The 25,255-nt window shown below is 50.1% G+C and overlaps 1 protein-coding gene across 1 annotated transcript in view; it reads left to right on the top strand.

Moving 5' to 3' along the window:
• The first annotated feature begins 6,947 nt into the window (after positions 1 to 6,947).
• The window catches only part of NSF (N-ethylmaleimide sensitive factor, vesicle fusing ATPase), a 49,384-nt gene continuing 31,076 nt past the window's right edge, over positions 6,948 to 25,255 (top strand). Inside the window, exons 1-10 of the mRNA XM_061575065.1 lie at positions 6,948 to 7,001; positions 8,860 to 8,942; positions 10,522 to 10,621; positions 11,391 to 11,430; positions 13,640 to 13,806; positions 14,729 to 14,836; positions 16,225 to 16,300; positions 17,448 to 17,603; positions 22,564 to 22,763; positions 23,728 to 23,893. Of these exons, the coding sequence (XP_061431049.1) occupies positions 6,990 to 7,001; positions 8,860 to 8,942; positions 10,522 to 10,621; positions 11,391 to 11,430; positions 13,640 to 13,806; positions 14,729 to 14,836; positions 16,225 to 16,300; positions 17,448 to 17,603; positions 22,564 to 22,763; positions 23,728 to 23,893 (1,108 nt within the window). The 5' untranslated portion in view covers positions 6,948 to 6,989. The remainder of the gene's footprint in view (positions 7,002 to 8,859; positions 8,943 to 10,521; positions 10,622 to 11,390; positions 11,431 to 13,639; positions 13,807 to 14,728; positions 14,837 to 16,224; positions 16,301 to 17,447; positions 17,604 to 22,563; positions 22,764 to 23,727; positions 23,894 to 25,255) is intronic.

The raw sequence follows: 25,255 nt of genomic DNA, 5'->3' as shown, positions 1-25,255 counted from the left end.
CTCAACGAAGTGGCTTATCATCACCGCGTAGATGATGTTATTATTATTGTCGTGCAATATTGTTACAGTATACGTCACAGCAAAATTTACTGTATCAAGGTCCCACCTGAAGACGGAGACTTGTGTTGCCTCCTAAACGTCGTGATTTAATTTAGTTATTTTCATGTATTATTATTTTATTTTTTACTTACGTGACTTTACCGAAAAAACCTAAGAGTTTGATTTGAAGCTTTCGTGACTACATGAATCCATACTCTTTGGTTATTTCGGTGAAGTCACGTAGGTAGAAAAAATAAAACAAAAGCAGTTCCACTGCTGGATTATTTTTTCCGCCTGAGGATGACCGCTTGTGCCGCGATCGAAACGTCGTGAAATATTATTTTTTGTTTTATTTTTCTACCTACGTGACTTTACCGAAAGAACCAAAGAGTATTAAAAATGTGTGTTTTAATATTTGTGTGTTTTTTCAATCCTTTATATTAAGTTCGCTTGCTTGCTTGCGTGCTTGCGTGCTTGCTTGCTTGCTTACGACCGTGCAAATCTTTCGGTCGTTTTTTAACCCACTTCCCGTGATCCAATAGAGCTGACATTTTGCACACAGACTCGTTGTGCGAGACAATGAATGTTCGTAAAAAAAATTTCCAAAATGTTACACTGTTTAGGGAAAACAAATTAAATATTTAATTACCAATTGCTTAATAATGGCAGACAATCATCTGATCCATAGGTGGCAGCCATCTCAAGCCAGAGGACGAGAGGACTCTAGCCGCCACGCATATAAAGGATTTATAGTGAAAAACTTTGTTTTTACGGGTTATACTTATTTATTATTCAGGGCCTCTTCATAGCATATGCTACAGGCCCCGCACTAGCTTAGTCCGTCACCGCACGAGGACGGACACCACGTGGTGGGGGCACGTCGACTCGCCACGTCACAGGCGACGACTGTGACGTCACAACATTCAATTGTGACGTCATCGATTTGCATTGGTTCCCTGTTCCACGTGACCTGTACTCGCAATATAAATACATGTACATTGAAAGGAATTGACTCACGCGTTTCGGTTTTTTTTTTTCTCTCTCTCTCTTTAAAATTACGTTTCATGTCCACGAACTCCTGGACTATCGCAAGTTAACTGTTTAAAAGCAAATTTAATCGCACATTTCTGACGTGACACGATCACGATTGTTCCAGCTACTCTCTCCGGCGAGTGTCGACGCCGTAAAGAAGGGCCATTGCCCGAAACGTTGCCTACGTTAATTTTAATTATCATATCGGGCAATGTTACTGTCAATGTTCATCTTATTTGAGTTGATGCACTTCAGGAGGAACATTTTTACCAACACGTATTCGCTTAGTTGGCCTCCTGAATTATTGAATACGATTCTTGAAAAGAGCTCACACAACAACAGACAAAGATACCCCGCGTAGCCTTTACAGACTATTGGGGCAAGTGCAGTCAGCGAGCAACACTTGAAGGCCGGTACGGCGTATGGAGGAGTGGGTGGCCACAACGACGCCCGGCCGCCTTTGTCTTCCTAGTGGCACTAGTAACAGTACACATTTTAGGCTGAGCCGACCTAGGGGAGGCCCAACACAGGTTCAGATAATCACCACTGGTGTTGGCCGTGAGCGGGAATCGAACTCGGGTCGCCGGTTTCGTAGCGCAGCGCGAGCCGCTGCTACGCTACCGCACCCCACACACGCGCGTGCACGCACATACACGCACGCGCGCACCCGCGCACGCACATCCATTAAACATTGAGAGGAAGTTTGACGTGTCAGCTTTGAGTGGCTCCGTTTGTAAACGTATCGAAAGACCATTGTGTTGAACGCACGCGCGCACACACACACAGACAAAGATCCCCTATGTAGCCTTAACAGACTGTAGGGGCAAGTGCTGTTAGCGAGCACCTATGAAGGCCGGCACGGCACGCGAGGGGGTGGGTGGCGAACACCACGCCCCAGTGGTGATGTTTGCGTACCTCATCAGGTGCTCATTTTAAGGCTGAGTCGACCTAGGGGAAGGCCCCCGGGACCGGTGCAGATATTCGTCACGGACGTTGGCCGCGAGCGGGAATCGAACCGGGGCCGGGCGGCTTCCATAGCGACGCACTTAGCGCACCCACCGCACCTCCACGCGACCTCCACCCGTTGAAAAACAAAATAAAAGAAAAGAAACGCGCTCCCTTCAGGGCGCGACATTCCACAAGGAGCTCGCGGTGCGAAACGTCGGACGTCATGCCGAAGAAGGCGCGGGCGCAAAAAGTCCCGCCAGACGACACCACGGGAGAGAAATCGCCACCGCTCCTTCGGATGAAGCCATCAAGCGGCGAGTGATTGATCGACGTTCATGGGGCGGGCGGGGCCATGGTGGCGGTGGTGCTGCGGCTTGATGCTGATGATGATGATATATGAAACCACGGGGACTATGGTGGTGGTGGTGGTGGATGCTAATGGTTGATGGGGGGGGGGTGTTGAATGTGGTAGAGAGATGGAGGGCGCCACTCTGACGCCTGCGTCGTTAATGCCGCATGCTTGATCAAGTCGTAGCAACGGAGCGATGATGGGGGGTCGAGGGGAGGGGGGGCGGTGAGGGAGGGGGGGGGGTCACTTCATCAATGGGTGGTCTCTGCTCGAGTTTTTTCTCCTGTCTTTGTGGGGGGGGGGGCGGGTGGGTGGGAGTGGGGTGGTCCCCGGTGAGAATCAGTGATGGGGAGGGGGGTTACGGCTGTCAGCGGAGCCGTCTCAACACTAACTGGGACATTAAGGGTGTGTGTGTGTGTGGTTTGGGTGCGTGTGAGTGTATACATGTGTGTGTGTCGGGGGGGGGGGTGGGCAGCGGTTAGCGCTACGAACTCGGCGACCCGAGTTCGATTCCCGCTCACGGCCAACACCAGTGGCGATTATCTGAACCGGTCCTGGGCCTCCCCTGGGTCGACTCAGCCTCAAATGAGTACCTGGTTCGGTGTGAAAAACATCGCCACTAGGGAGACAAAGACGGCCTGGCGTGGTGTTGACCAGCCTCCCCCTCGTGTGCCGTGCCAGCCTTCATACGTGCTCGCTAACAGCACTTGCCCCAACAGTCTGATAAGGCTAAACGGATGGGCAGGGGGGGTCTTTGTCTTTATGTAATAGTGGGGAGCGGTAGTGTAGTGGTTAACGCCCTGCGCTACGAACCCGGTGACCCGAGTTCAATGCCCGCTCACGGCCACTTAACGGTGATGACTATCAGAACCGGTCACGAGAATCCCCTAAGTCGGCCTGGCCTTACGCTAGAAACTCGTGCGGTAAATCTTGATTTGAAGCTTTCGCGACAGCAGGAATCCATACTCTTTGGTTCTTTCGGTAAAGTCACGTGGGTAGAAAATTAATAGATCACGACGTTTGGATCGCAACACGAGCCGACCGTCTTCAGCTGAGAGAGAGAAAGCTACTGAAACGAGGGCTTATATAAGCCTGAGATGGTCTTCAATAGCCACTTCCACAGCCTCGGGCAGACCATCTCTAGCCCTGCCATCTTCCCCCGAGGCTGCACCCAGCTCAGGCCCATATAAGACCTTGTCTCAGTAGCTTGATCTCTCTCTCACTTGAAGACGGTCACTTGTGTTGCGATCTCAACGTCGTGATCTATTCATTTTCTATCTACGTGACTTTATCTGATAGAACCAAAGAGTATCGTGCGGTAAAGGTTAATATCCGCTGCTCGAGTGGACACGTTCAGCCTCAGCCTGCCCTAGCATCCACCCTGGGGTTTATACTGGTAGGAACCCACTGGTTCCACCAGCCCACAGGGGTTTATTGTGTCCGTCCGTCCGTTCGTCGTGCAGGGAGGGGCTGGGTGGGGAGGGAGGGAGGGGCTGGGTGGGGAGGGGGGGTGGGGAGGGGCTGGGTGGGGAGGGGCTAGGTGGAACGGGTGGGGAGGGGCTGGGTGGGGAGGGTGGGGCTGGGTGGGGGGTGGGAGGGATGGGGCTGGGTGGGGAGGGACTGGTCACCCCGTGGTGCCCTTATAAAACTCAACGTTTAACCTACTCACGCCGGCTTGTGCCTGCCCTCACAGTCGGGCATATTTGCGGAATACACCACGCCGCTGTTGACCCTGGCCATTGACCGAGCAACCCAACGTTCCTACCAGCTCCCTCCGCAGGAATGTGTTACCCTGCCAGGCTGAAGCGTACGGAGCGCCCGTGCAAGTCTCCAGCGACCCCAAACCACCTCCGGGTGGGCCCAGAGCGCAGACCCCCCCCCCACCCCCCAGCCACTGCCTCTGGGAGTTCCGCTCTTCATCGAAGAACCTCCTGGTGCTGTGGCCACGTGGCCTGCAGGATGGACTGCTGCTCGAGAGAGATCCTCTCCCTTGGGTGGTGTGCAGGGGCGCTTCGAGCTATTTCCACGAGATGGCAATTGCAAAACACCGACTGTGGGTCCCCTCCTCCTTCCTACCGGCTCACTTTTACTGAAATTCTTACGGATGTTTTTAACCCCGTGTACAATCATATGTAGGCTATGACTATTTGTAGTATTTTAGTTGCACAGTGTATTGGGGTTAGGGAGAGACAGGCTCACAGTGACAGGCTATAATACAGGTTTTTTTTGGGTTAGATCGCGTAAATATATAAATGTGTCGTTAAACCCGCCACCACCCGGCACAGCCAATTAGTAAGGTTTATCACGTGAAGAGAACGTGCCAATTCGTTACTAGTGTGGTATTGAACACGGAGGCACACACTTGACTTGAAGGCAACACGTTTATTACACAGCCCCAACAGGGCTAAATACATCAACGTACACACTCTAGACCCCAACAGGGTAACTACATAACCGGGTCAGTCAGTAACGTCCTGACTGACCCACGATGCCGAGCGGAGACTGAAGATCGGAGAGACGTGACGCCGAAGGTTGATTCCAGAGAACAGCCAAGAACACCCTGGGGACTGCCCCTTTATGCCACTGGGCGTGGCCTCGCTCCGCCCTCGACAACGCCCCCTTCGAGACCTTTCCTGAAGGATCTCGACCAAGCGTCACGTGTCCCTCAAGCCCCCCTCGGGCTCCTTTCATTCCTCTGTTCCGGTCACGTGCCCTGCCGGGTTCATTACCATGTCCTGACATTCCCTCTCTCAGGCCATCACCAGTTTGACAGCAGAGGTCTCACTCCGAATCATCGGCTGTGTGGTCTGTCGCTCCACACAAAGCTTTGGGTCTTCTCAGCCACGGTCATCTCCTCCCTTCTCTACGCTCGCGAAACGTGGACCCCCTTAATGGAACATCTTCGCTGGTTAGAAACATTTATTCTAGATTTGAAGCTTTCGTGACTGCAAGGATTCATACTCTCAGGTTTTTTCGGTAAAGTCATGTGACTTTACCGAAAAAACCTGAAAGTCATTTGACTTGACCGAAAAAACCTGAGAGTAGAAACATTTAGGCTGGCCTGCCTACGATCCCTGGGTTTAACCTGCAGGCTGGATTGTGTGAGGAGCTCACAAATACTTGAAAGATCTGGACAAAGTCCCATTGGTGAGCTCCTCCAGCAGGCAAGGTTGCATTGGCTGGATCATGGAGCCCGCACGCCCAAGCACCGCATGCAGGCAAGGCACGGGCTAGAGAAGAGATGGAGTGATGTGGTACAGGAGGACGTGGAGCTGAGTGGACTTGCCGACGACTGGTACCAGCGGTGTCAAGATCGGCCTCTGTGGAGGAGGCTCGTGAAGGACACTACTGGGCAGTTGGAGGCAGTCGCCCTCCAGCAACAACGGAGGGCAGTGGAGCGAAACACAGCAAGTTGGCACAGTAGGGGGCACAGGTGGGGCATCGGCCAGTCATCTCAGTCAGTCGACCCGTGGCACCTGGGTCTGTCCCGTGAGACCTCCTTCCAGCGGACATTCGACACTTCACGTGACCTTAACGTGCACATAGCCTGGCACAAGCATCGTGGTGACGTCACCACCACTTAGTGGCGAATGGCGGTTGTTGTTTAATCTGGAGCAGCGGTTAGCGCGCTGCGTTACGAACTCGGCGACCCGAGTTCGATTACCGCTCACAGCCAACACCAGTGACGATCGTCTGAACCGGTCCTAGGCCTCCCTCTAGGTCGACTCAGCCTCAAATGAGTACCTGGTACGATGTGTAAAAATCGCCACTGGGGAGACAAAGGCGGCCGGGCGTGGTGTTGGCCACTCACACCCCTCGTGTGCCGTGCCGGCCTTCATAGTGCTCGCTAACAGCACTTGCCCCAACAGTCGGATTAAGATTATACGGGGGATCTTTGTCTTTGTGCTGCTATTGGACGCCTGTGGAAAAGAGCTTCATAGCTCATCGGATTTCTCCAGCTTAAATAGAGATTCTGATTCTGATGCATTGTACATACGATACCATACCGAACACATTAGACGTACTTATTATTTTACATCAGTTAATACAAAATATTATATACGCCCTATATACTAAACAAATCAGTATTTTATATGAGTTAATTATAATTATTAATTAATAAAAAATTAACCCGTAAAAACTAAGTTTTTCACTATAAATCCTTTATATGCGTGGCATCGGTTTTATTTTATTATTCATTTCTGTTTTTCTTGAGTAAGAATTTCATTTTTATCACATTGGTATTTTAAATAAAATATGAAAAAAGACAATTCCTAAAAAGTGGAAAATATAGGAAAACATTTTTCACGAAAATAAATTGTCACGCACAACGAGTCTGTGTGCAAAATGTCAGCTCGATTGGATCACGGGAAGTGGGTTAAAAAACGACCGAAAGATTTGCACGGTCGTAAGCGCGCAAGCAAGCAAGCAAGTGAACTTAATATAAAGGATTAAAAACAGAAATAATTCTAAAATATATTGCTGCTATGCACTCCCGGGGCTGGAATCGAACTCGTGGACCCTGGGAAGGGGGCGGGGCAAGGGAGGGGCTTGCCGGGGCCGACGTCACGCGGTTACGTGGTCACGTGGCGCTCCTTCCACTACCGCACTGCGGAAAAACATGGCGCCCCGGGTGAGTGTTTGCTCAGCGCTCCTCTCGGTCCACAATTGAAGACTTTGTCACCTGTCAGAACGATCACACATAACCATAACAACAATAATGCCATTTCGAGTGAAATATACACACGTGAAAAAAATGTATTTGTCGCGGAGAGACCCGCTGGCCGGATCTGATCGGTTTGCTCGCGTTTGTTGACGTGTTTATGAATGGACCCCCTCCTCTCATTTATCGATCGCGATGTGCGGAATTTTAAATCGGCATGTTGCTGTAATTAAACAATCAAAAACACCGATACTACAACATTGTAACAGCAGTCTGCCTCGGCAAGCAACAGACCGCGCTTTCCCACCTGATGACGGACGCTTCTGCTGCGCCCGAAACGTCGTCGATTTATTTTATTTTCTACCTCGACGTGGCTTCACCGAAAGCACCAAAGAGTATGGATTCCTGCAGCCGCTAAAGCTTCGAATCTAGATTGTAACGAGAGTAACCCAACAGCGAGTGTGTCCGTCCGCTGACGTGTTTTGAATGACAAACGACGTACAAGGCGCGCTATATCAACATAAATAATATAAACAGAAGAGAATATAAGAGTGGGGGACGGTGCCACGTTCTATATCGCATGATGTGACGTGCCGGTATACTTCACCACACCGGGCATTGCTCTCGTGTCGGCTTGTGAAGATGTTGACGTGGCGTGACAATCAACGTAACGAGGATTAGCAACGTCCAGCCCTTTTTAATTCCACTGCTGTCGGTCGTGGGAGCGGATTTGGATGCGAGGGGGTGGTGTTTGACCATACTTCACCACTCTTGGTGGTGGTAAAGGTGGGTTGGTGGGGGGGAAATGGAAGCACAGTGCAGTGCAAGTATAGATTTTTTTCTGCAGTGACCTCTGCTGGTAGTAGAATCACGCATCAGCCTACAGCACCGTGTTGTATGCACTGTGGTGGCCGTGCCCGTGCCCATCCCCAAGTTAGGGTCCAAGATCGAGCGCATTACAAGTGGTTTTGGTCATTGGCATTGTTATTCCTGCATTTTCAGTGCGACTGTGGTCATCCAGAGCAGACCGTGTAACGTATCACGACGCAACGCCCCCCGATCCACAAATACCGAAAGACCAAAGAATATGAGACCCAAGAATATGAGACATCGACAGTGAAACACTCCGCTGCTCCTGACGCGGTTGTCTGACTTGACCAGCCTGAATCAGAGGTCGCAAACGGGTTTTGATTCCTTACCCGTACCCGGCCGCACCAGGGTCGCAAACCGGTACCCGTACCCAGCCGGGTACGGGTAGCCGGGTATCGGGTAGGGTACGGGTATCGGATACCCAATTGCGACCTCTGGCCTGAATGTCGAATTGTAGTTGTTGCTGTGCGTCTACGTCTGTTATACGAAAGAAGTAGAAGGATACACAATAGATATGCCCCATGAATTACGTTGTTAGCTATTAGGTGTTGTCGACATGGCTAAGTAAGGTGAGCCCCATGGAAATGGAGCGATGATGTCAGTTCAGATTTTGCCATCGCAGGACCATTGAGGATAACTACAGCATGGGAATACTTTCAACGATCAGTGGATAGAACATGGATATCATGATGAGAGTGAGGGTGGTGACGATGAGGCCATCAAACAGCAGTGGAGAGACCGGTGCTGTTGGAAGTGAGTCTTCATCCAGTAGTGGATAGACCATGGCTGTTGATTATTATTTTGAATGTTGTGCTCTGTACATCACAGTTGATGATGCGAATGCAGTCTAACGATGTGAATGTTGTGCACATTTTTAACCAGCAGTCGATTGAGCATGGCAGATGTATGATGCTGATGATGTTTGTTGCTGCTGCTGTTGTTGTTCGCTTTGTCACAGGCGATGAAAGCGGCGAGATGCCCAACGGACGAGCTCTCCATCACGAACTGCGCCGTCGTCCACGAGTCTGACCTCAAGTCCATGTGAGTGAATCAAACGCAACGCTTCCACCGCAGCAAAAGCGAGGGCATGCAGCGTCCGCACCATCCTTTCGGTGCGAGACGTATCTCGGAATTGCTGTGGTTCACAGACCAATTGAACATTTCGATTTAAAGCTTTCGTGACTGCAGGGATTCATCTTCTTGGTTCTTTCGGTAAAGTCACGTAGAAGGGAAGTAATAAAATAATAAAAATAAAACATAATAAAATAATTCTCACGACGTTTCGGCCACAGCACAAGCAGCCGTCCTCAGGTGAGAATTATTTTATTATGTTTTATTTTTTATTATTTTATTACTTCCCTTCTACGTGACTTTACCGAAAGAACCAAGAAGAACGATTGAACATTCTCAGATTAACATAACCCATTGTTATTAATATGATCACATTAACCCCTTTCTGATATTTGCACCTGATAGGCTCACAGTGATGCGATCACCTTACTCTTATTTCAGACCGGAAACAGGAAGACTTCTTCACATTCTGGCAAAATCGCCTGATGTAGCTGGTTGTAATCACCAGCGAAACGTCGTACTCGAATTGTAAATGTTGTGGGTTTACTCTCCAACACACCGGTTTTCTGAAGTAGTTACTAAATCACATGTTTTGTTAACGTGACAAACCTTACTAATTGGCTGTGTCAGGTGGTAGTGGGCTAACGACACGTATTTATATTCTTGGTTCTTTCGGTCGGTAAAGTCACGTAGAAGGGAAATAATAAAATAATATAAATATAAAACAATAAAAATTCTCACGACGTTTCGACTGCAACATGCGCAATAGACACATATTTATGCGATCTAACCCAAAAAAAACTTATTATGACTAATATTGGTCGCGAAAGCCTAACTGTTAAATCCAATAAAATCTGCCGGTAGGGAACGATGTTGCTATGCGGTATTACCCGGTTAGGAAATCTGCTTTTAATATTTTCGAATTTTGCCTATGTTGGACCGTGACTCCAGCACGCGTGTGAATGATGCTACAGGGTCTTTAACGTCCACTATGTGACCTGCCCATGAAGTGTCTCTTTGAAGTGTAATTCGCATGTCTACCACAATCTGGTCTTGGTTCCCTCCCTGGCCTGGACAAGAAATGTTCATATATTCTCGATTCACTCATTTCCCTATTTGCATAGCAGCTTCAGATGTGGTCCCATTTAGGTGCTTTATGATTCCAACTTGTACCGATTGATTCCATGCCGACGGATGTAATTCCATCCGCAGTATTCCGGCCTTTTTAAACACAAAATTGTAGTAAAAACACAACAATGCCTGCAGTGGAAGCAAAACGTATCTGACAAAATAAAAGTGGAAGTCAGAGCTCTTAGCTCAGACAATTTCTGAATATTTTTGTTGTTGTTTTTATGCTATGTCACCTGGTCAGAGAGCAGCTCACAATCGGAAAATTCAGATCCTAGCTGACGGGTTACTCAGCCCATCATCTCATGGAATTTCCACGACTGGCGCAAGGCTGTTTACAGAAAACTATCATCGCCTCGATGCTCATTTGAGCAGGAAATCACTTGAACGTTTGTTCACTGCTTCCTCTTTCTCTTCTCAGTCACGTGGCGGTGATCACGGGCCCAGGGCAGCGCTACGTGTTCACGCTGAAGAGCCATCACTCTGTAGTGCCAGGGACCATCGCTTTCAGCCTACCCCAAGTAAGCGCCAGCACAGGCACCGGCGACCCCTCCCTCCCCAGCGCACGGGCAGGAGGGCGCTCAAGTTTTTCTCTGTCACGCGAACTTAAAGCTGATTCACAATCATTTATCTTTTGGAGGTTCGGCCACTTTGCATGATCTGACCAAATGTTGCGTTAAGGTCCCGCCAGCACCCGAAGCAGCCAAACAGATTTAGCCGTTGCGCGTGCAAGCGTTTATCGCACTCATTATTATTAAATCGGCTCGCAGGGTAAGTTTAAGAACAATTCTCGCAACCAAATTTAGTCAATTGGGATACGACGTCTCATTTGATAGTACGTCAAACGTAATCGGGACAAGATCCAGGAAGTCATCAGGACAAGATCTGTGAATAAAACATTTTCTAAAACGAAGAATTAAGCTGCACGGCAAAATAACCATGCGGCTTAGTACGCATTAAATTTAAACGTAGCACATAATTCGTATGTTTATAATGTGTGAAATGCTCAGTACGCAGCTTATTTGAACACTGATTCCATCGGTCTTAAGTGGCTGTCCGCCAAAGCAGGAAGCTCGCTCACCCTTGTATCCATATTGCTTGTGTTGTGAGCAAGTGAGCTTTTATTTAGGACACTGCGCGCCGTTGACAAGATGTGGAAGTGTTTCTACTCAGTGATATTTGGACCTAACTTCACGTCCACAACAATGATCCAGACTGCTATAATTTGTATCGAGCCACGTGCAAAATTGTAATAGTATTTATTGTCATTTGTTTCTTGTGGTTTTACAGAGGAAATGGGCGGGGTTGTCACTGGGACAAGATGTGCAAGGTATTCTCAATTTTTGTATTTGTCCTCCGTAAAAACACCGAGCGGTTCTAGCGATACGCTGTGAACCCGCCGAACCTCAGTTTCGATTCCCTGTCGCGGCTGACACGAGTGGCGAGTGGCTTTCTGAACTAGTCTACATCAGGAGGTGCAAAATTAGACGAGAAAAATCTTGAGTCAAATCACAGTCTCGAACCGTGACAGCAAGAGGGGTGACTGGTCACGTGGAGTGTTGGACCTGGCCCAGCTGTAGTGCGCTCAGCAATTGTGGCAGAGGTTCGTGATTCGTACCCTCACGGGCCACCCCCCTGGTTAATGCTGTGGCTGTATATCAACTGTAAAATAACATGCACCATCTGCATCACAGTGGACATGAAAGAGTATACTCTTAGGTTTTTTCGGTAAAGTCACGTAGGTAAAAATAAATAATAAATATAATAGAAATAATAGATTCACTGTCTCACTTGAGACAGTAAATCTAGCTGTGACGGTCCCACCTGATGACGGAGACTTGTGTTGCCTCCGAAACGTCGTGATTTATTATTTTATTTCTGTTATTATTTGTATTATTTATTTGTATTATTTATTTTTTCCTACGTGACTTTACCGAAAAAACCTAAGAGTATGAATCCTTGCAGTCACGAAAGCTTCCAATCTAGACATGAAAGAGCTCCGTGACATCATTCGAAAAAGCCTAGGCCATTGCGTGCCTGCGTCATGGTGCAAATTTTGGAAAATGAGAAAAAAACTACTGAAAATTACTTTATCGGAAAACACGTAGAAATCGACGCTCACCGTCCTGCGAAAACCTAGCAGGATCCTCCGGTAAAAAGAGTCTTGAGAATCATTGAGCTTTTTTCTGTGTTAATAAGCGTTGTAATTACAATAATAGCCGGCGTATTTCACATCACATGTGGCGCGTTGCGACCGTTTAAAAAAACTAAACTGTTTATTTTACCAGGTAAGGTCCACTGAGATATATAGCTGTTTTTCAGAAGTAACTTGGACACAAGTGATAGCCCAATGAAGTGGCTTATGTGTAAATGTATAGCACCCAAATACTCTAAATGCATGTTGATTCTAAATGTGGAAGGAAAAACTGTAGGACCTGAAGAAAAATCCACGCGACAGTGAGGAGAGAGACATGCAAACTCCATATATACAGGCCTGAGGGTTGGGATTGTATCCACGACCTGTATACCAGGGAAAGTAGTTAACATCTGGCCATCGTTATGCGACGGTGGGGCGTGCGGTCGGTACCCGGAAAAATCGGGATTTGTGGTGGCACGATGGTCAAAAGCGGTATCGTGATCCGGATTATACGCCAGTGCTTACAGGAGCTTAGCGTGGTCTTGTTGGGGGGCATTACCACCCCCAGAGAAACTTGGTGTGGAATAAAATCGATTATTGAGTTCGCGACACGTGTGGAATTGTGTTTGTGAAAAATCAACTGGAATTTGGATTCCCGACCTTCCAGAAGGTGACAGCATGACTGAGTAGGTCCTTGGTATGTCTCCACGGCTGCCTGCAATTACACCCAGGTTCTCTCGATTGGAGTGAGGTGATGATGGTCTCGACCCGATTGCCAAATAAATAAAATCGCACAAAATTTGGATTGAATTTAACGTGGCTAAATTCCAGTTCTTATGAATAAAAATGTAATTTATTTTACGTGTTGTGATATTCTTCAGAGTGAGTGGGAAAGTGCTGCTGCTCCCTACTGTGCGGACTAGAGGTCACTTGAAGGGATCTCAGAAGTAGTTCTGTGATGTCTACTTCTGTGATTTGTTGTCTACAACAGAGAATTGCATTGCTCAGCGAGAAATCTGAATGGGTACTTCATCTCAAGACATGATGTTGATAATGCAATTCGAACTAAAAGTAAAAAAAAAGTATAAATATGTATTCCGACATTTCCGATTAGTAATCATTCACCACCACCACATTACCGCCCGGTCAGTAAATTATTGAAGAAGCGATTGTTGCAACCAGCAGGGCATCGCGCACAAACGGCTCGGACTGCCCACTTGCAATATATTTCCACACCCGGCACACCACATCCAGTATACCTCCAGTATGCAGCTCGCTATGGCTGTGGCTTCTAGTCACATGCCTCTTCAGTTGATGAGCCACCCTGGTCCTGCGCGGTCACGAGTGTAATCTCCCTCCCTCCCCATCTCCCCCCTCGCCTCCCTCGCTCTCCTCTCCCCAGTGGAGCCGTTTGAGTTTGACAAAACCAAGAACAGCATCGGCGCCATGACCATCGAGGTCGACTTCCTGCAGAAGAAGACGGCCGACTCGAATCCCTACGACTCGGACAAAATGGCCACGGACTTTGTTGGCCAGTTCATCAGCCAGTCGTTCAGCGTGGGCCAACAGGTGTGTGAGTGCGCGTGTGTGTGTGTGTTAGCGACGGCACTTGCCCCTACAGTCTGTTAAGGCTATACGGGGGATCTTTATCTTTGTGTCTGTGTGTTGTGGGCAGCGGTAGTGTAGCGGTCAGCACACTGACCTACGAACCCGGCGACCTGGATTCGATACCCGCTCACGGTCGACACCGGTGACTATTATCTAAACTGGACCTGCGCCTCCCCTAGGTTGACTCGGCCTAAAATGAGTACCTGGCGCAGTGTGTAAACATCGCCACTGGGGAGACAAAGACGGCTGGGTGTGATGCTGGCTGCCCACCTCCTCGTGTGCCATTCCGGCCTTCATAGATGCTCGCTAACAGCACTTGCCCCGAACAGTCTGTTAAGGCTCCATGGGGGATCTTTGTTTCTGTGTGTGTTGGGGTTGTAGCGGACTAAGCTGTGGTTGCGGTCATAGCGTTTAAACACCAACCATGTTTTGAAATAAGCGTTGTTGCTTTTGCGGCTCGTTTGAAAAAAAAAAACATGAGCACTAAAAGTGGCCGACGAACTCTGCTCACGTCAAGAGGTGCTTGGCGGATGATCACATCACAGCGTCGTGAGAGGTGGTGGCAGCTTGGGAGGAGGCCTTCATCCACCGGTGTATTGAGCGTGGCTGACGGTGGCGGCGATGATGAATGTGAGGCGTGCGCTTGCTCCTCGGTCTCGTCTCGGGGATAATTTGGCTCTGACCGTTCCCGTCTGTGCGTGATCACACTGCCGCCGCCGCCGCCACCGTCGCTGCCGACCGTCACGGGGCGGCGGCGTTTACGAGTGGCGGCGCGCTGATTGATGCGTGCTGCTCGGCCACGAACGCACGGTGCTGCGCTGCCTTTTGTTTGCTCTGCACGCGCGTAATTAACGACCACCTTAAACCCACCGTGCGTCCGCAGCTTGTGTTCAGCTTTGCCGGAAAGCTGTTTGGGCTGATAGTGAAGGGAATTGAGGCCGTGGACCCAAATATCCTCAAGGGCGATGCAACCAGCAGCAAACAAAACAAGGTGAGGTTCTTGTCTCTGTGAAGCAGGGGTGCGAAATCTGTAACAGTTTGGGCCCGATGTGGCCAGTGACTTCATTTCATGCAGTCCGTGGTCACGTGAGGCCTTCTGCTTTGAAACAGCTATTGAAATCCCAGAGTTGCCCGGTCGTACCGTGCCTTGTTCAGGGTGACGGCCGACGATCCGTTCCACGTCCTGGGGCCTTGCAAATTCAGCTCCTTTGTTCAGTATTCAGTTCCTGAAGAAGCTGCCAGCACAATGGAGCAAAACGTCGGACATCGTGCCGAACAATGCCGCACAAACCAAACAGCGTCGTCGTGATATTAATCCGTGACTGACTGCAAATAATTTAGCTGCGTTAATCGTGCGCTATAGGTGAATATTTCCGAACCTGGCAACACTGTCTTGATAATTTATTGCATGCTTAAGTCGTGTTGTGATTACAGAAGTGACAAGTCTGTGTGTGTGTGTGTTGACTTGTGGTTGGGGAGCGGAAGGGTAGCGGTTAGGCGCGCTACGCAACAAACCCAGCGACCCGAGTTCGATTCTCGCTCACGGCCAACACCAGTGACAATTATCTGAACCGGTCCTGGCCTCCCCTAGGACGACTAAGCCTTAAATGAGTACCTGGTGCAGTGTGTAAACATCGCCACTGAGGAGACAAAGGTGGCCGGGCATCGTGCTGGCCATCCACCCCCTCGTGTTCCAAGCTGGCCTTTATAGGTGCTTGCTAACAGCACTTGCCCCAACAGTTTTTGACGTGTAGTTAGCCCGCTTAAGGTCCTACGCGGCCCTCGGTAAGGAACCTCGTCCTTCCCGCTGCTCTACACCGTCCGCCTGAACCCACATTGACACCTAATCCTGGCCTGGGCAACCTCGATAATGACCAAAAAATACCTCCCTTGCCCCGTGACCCCCTCTCAAAATGAGAACTCACGAAACAATTACCCTACGACTGTAAACCGTGAACTCTGACCCGCCAAACTATCGCCCCACTGAATATAAAACATTTCGACGACAGGCGTCCCAAGCGTGAACCCTGACCCCCAGCACCTGACCGCTGACTCCTGAACCGTAAAATATCTCCACCAATAAAAATTAAAGTGCAAATCGTCATTTTAAAGGGCTAAAAGGACTCAATTGTGCGTGCGTAGCGCGCGGCTTCCACCGACTGGGCCTCCTCATGCCTCGTTAATGTCTCTGCGGAAGGTCGCCATCGCAGTTGTTGAACTCGGGGAACATTTTGGCAACTTAGATTTTCTTACGGCAGCGGACGGGACCGGCAGCTGTTGCCGGTGATGATCGCCAGCAATGATCGATTGCGCTGAAATTGCCACGGGGCGCGTCCATGGCCCTTGACAAAGTGCTTGTGATGTCCGCTCTGTGCTCAGATCCTGACGGGTGTCAGCTACCAGAACACGCAAGTGATCTTTGAGAAGGCGGAGAACTCGAATCTCAACTTGACGGGTGACGATGCCGCTGCGTCCTTCTTGTCTCGCACAAATCATTCACGGATCCGTTCGCAGATCATTCAAAGAGCGGTTTGCTCGTTCATTCCCAGCCACGTCTTGCACAATTCAATTTCGCATCTTTCGTTTCCCAGCCTTGGGCAGATGCATATGTACACGCATCCGAGATAAAAGCTCTTAAAAGACGAGTTGGAAGATGATGGCAAAGAATGAAATGGCCTTATCCAGAATGTAAATAAGCAGGCGTGTAGCGATGCATCGATTCGTCAGTTATAACCGATTCTTAACGCTCAGGATACGTGCATTGAATTACCTGTAAGGTTTGATTGAGGTCAATCGCCACGTGCTGCGTGAAGTCACCCCGCAGACTATAACAGCCTGTTTTGTGCGTGGTCGCCCATCCGTCCAAGCAAAGATCTCGGAAGCTACCCTGGAGTAGCTTCAGATATGTGATGAGTTCAAGCGTGTAGCTCCCACATCTATGCTGTGTGCCTTCACCAACCGACTGACCAGCGTGGTGAAGTATGGTCAAACGAACCCCTGACCCGCACGGCACGTGGGAGACCCTCGTTTACATGTGATTAGCCCAAACGAGCTCTGACAATCCTGGCCATTAAGGGGAGCCTCTATTCTGTTGGACTCCACGCTCATGCATTCTAACACTGGCACACCTATTGTGTGGATACACAGCATCGTCTTGAAAAATGCTTTTTGTCGTCAAGCATTTTGTTGTTCAGCCGTTAGTCGAGCATTAGTATGACTAAGCTGCGCGGTAAGTTTCATAGCGACTGGGCAAGTGGACGGGGGTAACATTCCGAGCATAGCAAATAAGCGGTCGGCGAGCTCCATACACACCGACAGCCAGCAGGTGTCAGCAGCCACCAGCGGCAGGAGCTGCGGCTTCGTCAGGTCATGCATTTTCCCACCGCCGCAGTAGGCCGAGAAATCAACTATTATTATTCTGTGCTTATTTTTCACTTGTCAGCGAACCTGTCGCCACTGTCCTTTTTTTTTTTTTACTCAAATTAACTTTACAAACTGGCAATTATAATATTCGCCGTCATTGTGTCGTGTGCTTGCGCATTTCCCTGGCTGTGATTCGAGTTCCTCGCTCGCCGTTTTTACGTTTTTGTTTTTTTTTGCAGGAAAATCCAAAACCAAGCAGGGTCGGCAGTCGATCATCAACCCGGACTGGAACTTTGAGAAGATGGGAATCGGTGGTCTCGACCGGGAGTTCTCCGACATCTTCCGGCGGGCCTTCGCATCCCGCGTCTTCCCTCCCGACATCGTCGAGCAGATGGGTGAGTACCGGGATGAGTTGCGAGTGGAGCGTGTGCGCTCGTACGTCGTGGCCGCAGGGTTTTGGGTTGCTCGTCGTGGCAGCGGGGATTTGGGTTGCACGTCGTGACTGCGTGGCTGCGGGAGGCCGCAGCGGTGGTTACCGGTGGTGAAGGTGTCAACCCGAGTTCGATTCCCAGCCATGGCCGATATCTTTCGAGCGCAATACGAGAACCGGTCACCAACCCACGCTGAACTGCATCTGCGAGGTTTGCTCAAACAACTCCCGTGACCCGATATGTTCCGGCCTTCATCGGCAGCCTACAAAGGCCTGTAAATTATTGAGATATTTTTTATAGAGTGTGCAGCGGTAATCCCAGTCAATGCCGTCAGTGTCACCACACCTCGCCCTTGCTTCCTTCTGATAGATTCCAGAGTTTGTTGAACGTTCAACTACCGGCCTTGAAGGTTTGCTCTTACAGCCTCTTCTCTGCCACCACCGTATGGTTCTCGGTCTTGCAGCTCATGCGCCCTACAATGACCGCTACTACAGTCTCAACACCTACATCTGCATGTAGATCTTTCCCTTGTTGCCTGTCGGTACGTCCTGCAAGCACCAGTGGTATACAGTCTCAACCCCGCCATCTGGCTGAGATCTTCTCCTTTGTCGACTGTTGAACTATGGGGCGCCGCTTCTGTCTCGGTAATTCGCCGTCCTCCGTCCTGGACCGCATCTCTAGCCATCGCCCGTCGGCATGTATGTATGCATGGTGAACGTCTTTCTTACGCACCGTACGTAGCCAATCGTGCTAAACACAAAAAAGCAGCTTTGAAGAAATGAGTTTTCAATCCAGTGCATCGCTTGTGACGACGGGCGGCAGCAGCGTACGACGATACGCCGCGACTGTGGCGACAAGGGCACGCCTGCGATCGGAAGGCTCGAAGGTGGGTGTTGGTGGACACCCTCCTCCGGGCCGACGATGGCGGCGCTTGTTGTAGGAGACATGAAGCCAGGTCGCTGACCCGTCTGTAAAGAGGTCGCGCACCTGCGCGTGCGTTGTCCTCGAGAAACTGTTGTTTCCTGCTGAGCGCAACAACACATCCCGTCATAATATATTTTACGGACAAATTGAGGCTTGCCCGTAGATAGATTTACTTCAATGTGTCCTTGTTATCTCATTGATACAATAATAAAGACAAAGGTCCCCCTTATAGTCTTAACAGGCTGTTGGGGCAAGTGCTTGTTAGCGGGCGCCTTTGAAGTCCAGCACAGCACTCGAGAGGGTGGGTGGCCAGCACCACGTCTGGCTGCCTTTGTCTCCCAAGTGGTGATATTTACACATCACACCAAGTACTGAATCGACCTAGGGGAGACTCAGAACCAGTTCAGATAATCGTCACCGGTGTTGGTCATGAGCGAGAATCGAACTCGGGTCTCCCGTGTTCGTAGCGCAGCGCGCTAACTACTGCACCACCGCTCCCCACACACTGACATACACTCTGACAGACATGCACACACCCACATGTCTACCAGGAGCCGCCAGACCTTTGGAACAGGAAACTGCACCTGTGCACCCGGGATGACCCCCACCACTGCGCTTACCCCTCTCCACCCCTCCTACCATCCCCCATCACCCGCTCCCTTCCCTCCCATCACCCTGGCCACCACACCAGTTGCACCAGATGAGCAGGGGATGACAGAAGCCTCAAATTCAACTGCCCCATAATTGATATCGCTGTCATGATTAGCATCCTCGCTGCGCGCAGATTAAGGCAGGGGAGAGGCCACGGGGGATACAGTCTCCTCTGTGCACCTGGATGATCAGGCAGCCACCAGTCCTACTCACCCACTCAACCACACAACCACCCACCGACTCGTTTAACCACCCACCCACCCAAACTTTAATTCAAATCCCCGACCAGCCACCCACCCCCCCCCACTCAAGCACCTACACAAGCACCTACTCAACCACCCACCCACTCATCCAAATACCAAACCAGCCACCCACCCACTCAGTCATCCACACAACCACCTATTCAACTACTCACTAATTCAAATACCCAACTAGTCACACTCCCACTCAATCACTCGCTCAACCACACAGCCACCCATCCAATCATGCAACCACCAAGCCACCCCACCCACCCCACTAACCCACCCACTAAACCAACCACCCACCTAGCCGCTTCACGTGGAGGGCCTTCTGCCAGCAGTGGCATGAGCAAGAAACTTCAGGGCTGCACCTTTACCTTTGTTTTTATTTGGAGCCCGTTTTGTCACGCATCCTACAGATTTGTGCAGTCACCTGGCAACGCTTGTTTGGCATAGGTATGCGTGTGTGTGCACCGTCTGACTCTTGTCTGTCCGTGTGTGTGTGCGTACGTCTGTGTATGCGTGTGTGTGTCAGAGGGGCTAGGTGGGTTGTCTCCGGCCACAGAGGCTCAGGGCTATCGATTAAAATGTCCAGTGGAGACGTGCCGTGGAAATTACAACTTATTAAAAAAAAACCCGGTTGTTTGCGCGGCCCATTGGGCGAAGCATGAACTCGCAATGCAGTTATCTACGCGTTGGTGTGGAGTCATCTGCACTCTTTGATTTTCGTCGTGGCTAATTTGTTAATTGCCTAATTAAACTTGCGATTAGTTTTTTTTATGTAATATGCTCACAGTTGGCACAAATAAGCGGGCATTTTTTTTCGCGGCTACTTTTACGTGCGTATGTTGACGTTGCAAGACGCTCATACGCCAATAACTTGTTCGGTGACAACGGCAAATGAATCTGTTTTGCCGTGATGAGTGTCTTTTGTGACCGATTGAATTCATAAATTCATTGGGTCCTTCCTGTTTAAATAAGTAAAATAAATCAAATCTATCCAATCTGTCTCATGTGAAATGTGTTCCAGTTGAAGGGAAGCGCCCAACATTTAAAGGTGTGATGTTGAATGTGTTGGGCTCAACCATGCAATTCAAATCTAAGTTGCAGAAACAATTTTTCTGTCGTTGCTTAGATAAACTAATATTGTAGTAATAATAATAGCACCTTATTTACAAAAGAAGGGCCTCCCCCGAGTCTCAAGGAGTATTTTTTGTTATTTTTTTATCGGGAAGATCCCTGTGCATTGAGATGTTTATCCAAACTGCATTCGTGATTGTTTGGTACATGGGAGGAAGCTCCGCACAGATTGATTCAAGAATCAATGTCTCTACTGCCATCTCCTGGTTACCTAACAGCCCATGCCGACAACACGTGGTGCTTCCAGGCAGCCTGTCACCCGAGTGTATGCTGGCCCAAACTCTGCTTAGCTTCCGAGATCCAGCAGCATCGCTCGCTTTTCGGACGACCGATCATAACACTTTTTTGTACATCTGCCCTGTCCACAGTGGTGACCGTTCGCACACTGAATCGAGATTGAGTTGATCGGTTTTGCGTTACTAACAAAGGAAATCACGAATTGATCGATTCAATCGGTTGTAATTTATTTATTAATCACATTATCTGGCTGGATATCTCTGCTCCGCAAAGCCAAAAGATCGCTCTCTTACATTGTCCCGACAAGCTTCGATAGGAGTCAGCCAGCTCGTCCAGATTTCTGGCATTTTTCAATGACAGACACCGCCGTGTCTCATTGTAGCTCGGGGCCAAACGATAATTAAGTCGAGATTTAATAAATTATCTCGGCGCAAAAAGAGAAAAACATTTTGCCAAAAAAGCTTGAGGAGCGGCGCTCTGCCCGGACCTGCCGCTGTCTGCCGCGTGTTTGCCGGTTGTTGTTTGTCAAGGCGAGCGCGGTGCTCTTGGCCGATCGGTGCACGCCATGCCGTTCGGCTAACGGCTTAACAGCTGGCCTGCTGTGTGCCAATTTCTCCCCGTTCCTGCAGCCGCCACCACCGCCGCTTATTAAAACAAGCCTTAAGTGATTCCCTGCTCAAATGAGCATCAAATGAGCATTGCTGCGTTGCTCATCTCCCTGTTTATAGCCCTGCAGAGCCAGTGGTCGAAATGCCACATTCTTATGACGGTGGAGATTCTCTTCAGTAGGACGACGACCAATGAATGACCTTCCCCACAAAGCGGTAATTCATTTCATCGACCCCAGTTTGATGATGGGCCGATTCAACCCCTCCGAGTCAGCCACTCCGCCGTTCTGGTGGGGTTGCTGCCGTATTCTCCAGATTATTTAGTAAGACACTCCGGAAGACAGTCAGACTCACCCCAAACTTACGCCCGGTGTCAATGAAGTTGTTTACACATAGACACCACACGCCAACATGGGATCTTTCTTGCCAGTATTAAAATGTAACAGTAGGTTTTACCCTTTCTGGCAATAAAACAGGTGTCGATGTTCAAACACCAAACAGAATCCTTATTCAAGGAATCTTGTCATTCACCACACGTACTTGTGGTGAACATGCAAACAAAAAATAAAAGCGTGTAAAAACACCGGGGGGGGGGGGGGGAAACATGCGTCTTATAATCTGGAGAATATGGTGGTACGTTGAACTTGCAATCCAGAGGTCGCTGGTTAGTTTGACCTCCCAACGCGGCTGGGAGGTCAAACGAGTGTTTTTAGATCTCCCCACCAACGTCCAACCAGCAGTCTAGATGGGTTGCACGGCAGTTCGACACATTTGGAAAGTGTGGGGACTCCCACCTCCCTATTGCCGATTCGAGGTGCGATGAGTTATTTTGGTTTGCATTTATATCTTGACCAGCTCTCATTTTGCAGTGTGGAGAGAGCGAGAGAAGCAGTCAGGGATAGGTCAAGGGAAAGCGAGAGGTTAAGGACAGGGAGTGGACAGCACGGACTGCTGGGGGAAGGAAGTTTTGGATTATAGGGGGGGGGGGAGGGGGGTTACTTGGATGAAACTCATTATCTGCTTTAACCTCGTGCACAGTTCTCCCGTACGAGGTTCTCGCACGGTGTGTGTACACTCGCGCACGCTAACCGGTATTCCACACTTCCTCTTACCACGCGCGCGCAGGGTGCAAACACGTGAAGGGCATCTTGCTGTTCGGGCCGCCAGGCTGCGGCAAGACGCTGATGGCGCGGCAGATCGGCAAGATGCTCAACGCGCGCGAGCCCAAGATCGTCAACGGGCCCGAGGTTCTCAACAAATACGTGGGCGAGTCGGAGGCCAACATCCGCAAGCTATTCGCCGACGCGGAGGACGAGCAGAAGCGGGTTTGTGCGACCCCCGCACCTTCGGAGAGTCGGTCACGAGAAGGCCAGACCGGATATCGCGCTCTCTCTTTGGGACAAGCCTCACCAGGGGTGGCGGCGTAGCTTTCGTGGTTCCCATTTTCTGACGTGGCCAATGACAGTGCAGCCGCCTGGAACGCTCTTCCGTCCGATATTAGCAAAACACTGGAGCACTGCACTTTCAAATCATCTAGGTTGGAAGCTCATTTGTTTTGAACTGCTTTTCATGTTTAGTTTGTTGTCCTTCCCCTGCATCTCCGATTAGCAGGGTAGGCTACGTACGCTGCGAAAGAAAAACATTTAAAAGTGCATAGCTCTAGTGGCTTTCTAATATCGGAAGGAAGATCATTCCAGACGACAACAATGAGACAGGTATGGAGATATCCCATCGTCCTGCTGGTGGATGAAATGTTGCCACAACTTTGACTTTTGAGTTGATGGTCTTAAAGCGTAACTGTGCGCAGTATACACAAGAGTGATGAAAAAATAATAGGCTTTACTTTTTCCCGTAATAATACAGGAGGTGTGAAGATGTCCAAACACCCAATAGACACCTATCGCAAGGCATCAAGTTTGCATTAACCACACATCATGCTTGTGGTAAAACATGCAAACAAACATGCTTTGATGATAGTATATGCATTGGCTTTGAAACAGATTGGCCTACACCAGGGACAGCCATCTTTGCAGCCTTGTCTCACAGGTGTTAAACCAGCGAACAACGGCAAAAGAGTTTTGCGATGTCATGTGACATGAGAGGTGCAATGGAAGGACCGATCCTATGATCATGATCTTCCCACGCTCGGTCTAGGGTCTCCCTTTGCACCAACCCGCACTTTAATCAGCCTGGCGAGGTCTCTTGTTTTTCTAAGTTATTTCGTTCGTATTTATATCATCTTTTCCGCCACCCCCCACCCCACCTTCACTCCACCGCCCGTGCGATCAGTGCGGCGTCAACAGCGGCCTGCACATCATAATCTTCGACGAGATCGACGCCATCTGCAAGCAGCGCGGCAGCATGGCCGGCAGCACGGGCGTGCACGACACGGTCGTCAACCAGCTCCTCTCCAAGATCGACGGAGTGGAGCAGCTCAACAACATCCTCGTCATCGGTGAGCGCAGAGAGTCACAAATATTCATAATAGTTCGGCACGCTCAGCATTGGCCCGATCGTTTGTATGACTGTCGCGGAAGGAAAGCGTTGCTATGTTTTGAAGATGCGGTAGTTTGACAGCACGAGGTGTGTGGGCGATGTTGCCGTGTGTGATGCCAGTTGAGTAATTGGCCATGCAATTTTTCGAATTTGGCAAAATTTTGGACACTGACGCCAGCGATTGAAGCTATGTCACCGGACGGAGACATGCGTTCCGCTTAATGCGCCCACTATAACAATCATGGTGGCCTCCTGGATTCGAACCACGATCATCTGCAACAAGCGGCAGACGCTCATCTTCCCTTCCCGTGCTCGTGCCGCGTCGCACGTGCACACACTCTCGCGCGTGTGCCTGCGACTGCGAGTTCCCATCGGATAGGACAGGTTCACGTGCGCACGCACGCTTCACCCATCTGCACGTCCCACGATACCCGCTCTGGCATTTTGAGATGCTGGCTCAAACCCACCTGCTCGCACGCCTGCTCACTCGCTCGCCCGCCCGCCCGCATACTCGCCCGTCGTCCCACCACTTCTCAGAATTTGGCGAAATCCCAGCAGTGTGCGCGGCGGCGGTGGCTGGGCTTGGGGTAACACCGCAGCTCTGCGTCAGCCGCAGCTCCCCTCCCAGCCAAGTTCCCTGCGTGCCGCGCGCGGTGCCTAGAGGGCGAGGTGGCTGCCGTCCAGCTCTTGGCTCATCCGTCACAATAATTTGTCTTACCCTTCAGCGGGCCCACTCAATCGCATTAGCAGTCCCGCGAACCCCGGCTCGCGCACGCGCGCTCGCCTCGGCGGTGCTGGCGACGGGGGCCCCAATGCCGTCGTGGCCTCTGCGCCCTCCCCGGTTATGAGTTTTGGCGATGCGCGATGAGCACCGCTCTGCTTCCTTCCCCCACCCCGCGTAGCCCCAAGGTGGTGTTTCCAGTAAACTACTGAGATGTAGAAACGCGTCGCGATTATTTCGTCTCGTGTATGTGTTTTTTTGTTTTGTTGCGGTGGTGGTGGTGTTAGTGTTGGTGGGAAGTCCATCCGGTGGTAGTGGAGATGGTGGAAGATTTGCCAAGAGATGGGTTTTTCGGGGTCTTGATGGTTTAGCGCAGCGTGTCGCACATGTGAGCGCATGCGTGCGAGTGTGTGCGTAGATGTGACTGGATTAGTGGTTGTGTGTGCGCACATATGTGTGTACGTACGTACGCGCACATGAACATGAGCACGTTGTGATCGTGATAGAGGGTATTAACATATGTTCATTTATTTTTAAACCTCGTCCAACTTATCCCAGTTCACCGACGCTCTTGGATGACGAGCACCCAGATAGGACGAC

This window comes from Lethenteron reissneri, chromosome 7 (assembly GCF_015708825.2).
Source record: "Lethenteron reissneri isolate LAM-NWPU_2019-01 chromosome 7, ASM1570882v1, whole genome shotgun sequence".
Taxonomy (NCBI): Eukaryota; Metazoa; Chordata; class Hyperoartia; order Petromyzontiformes; family Petromyzontidae; genus Lethenteron; species Lethenteron reissneri.
Note: the sequence above shows the minus strand (reverse complement) of the source record. Positions and strands in the feature narration are given on the sequence as shown.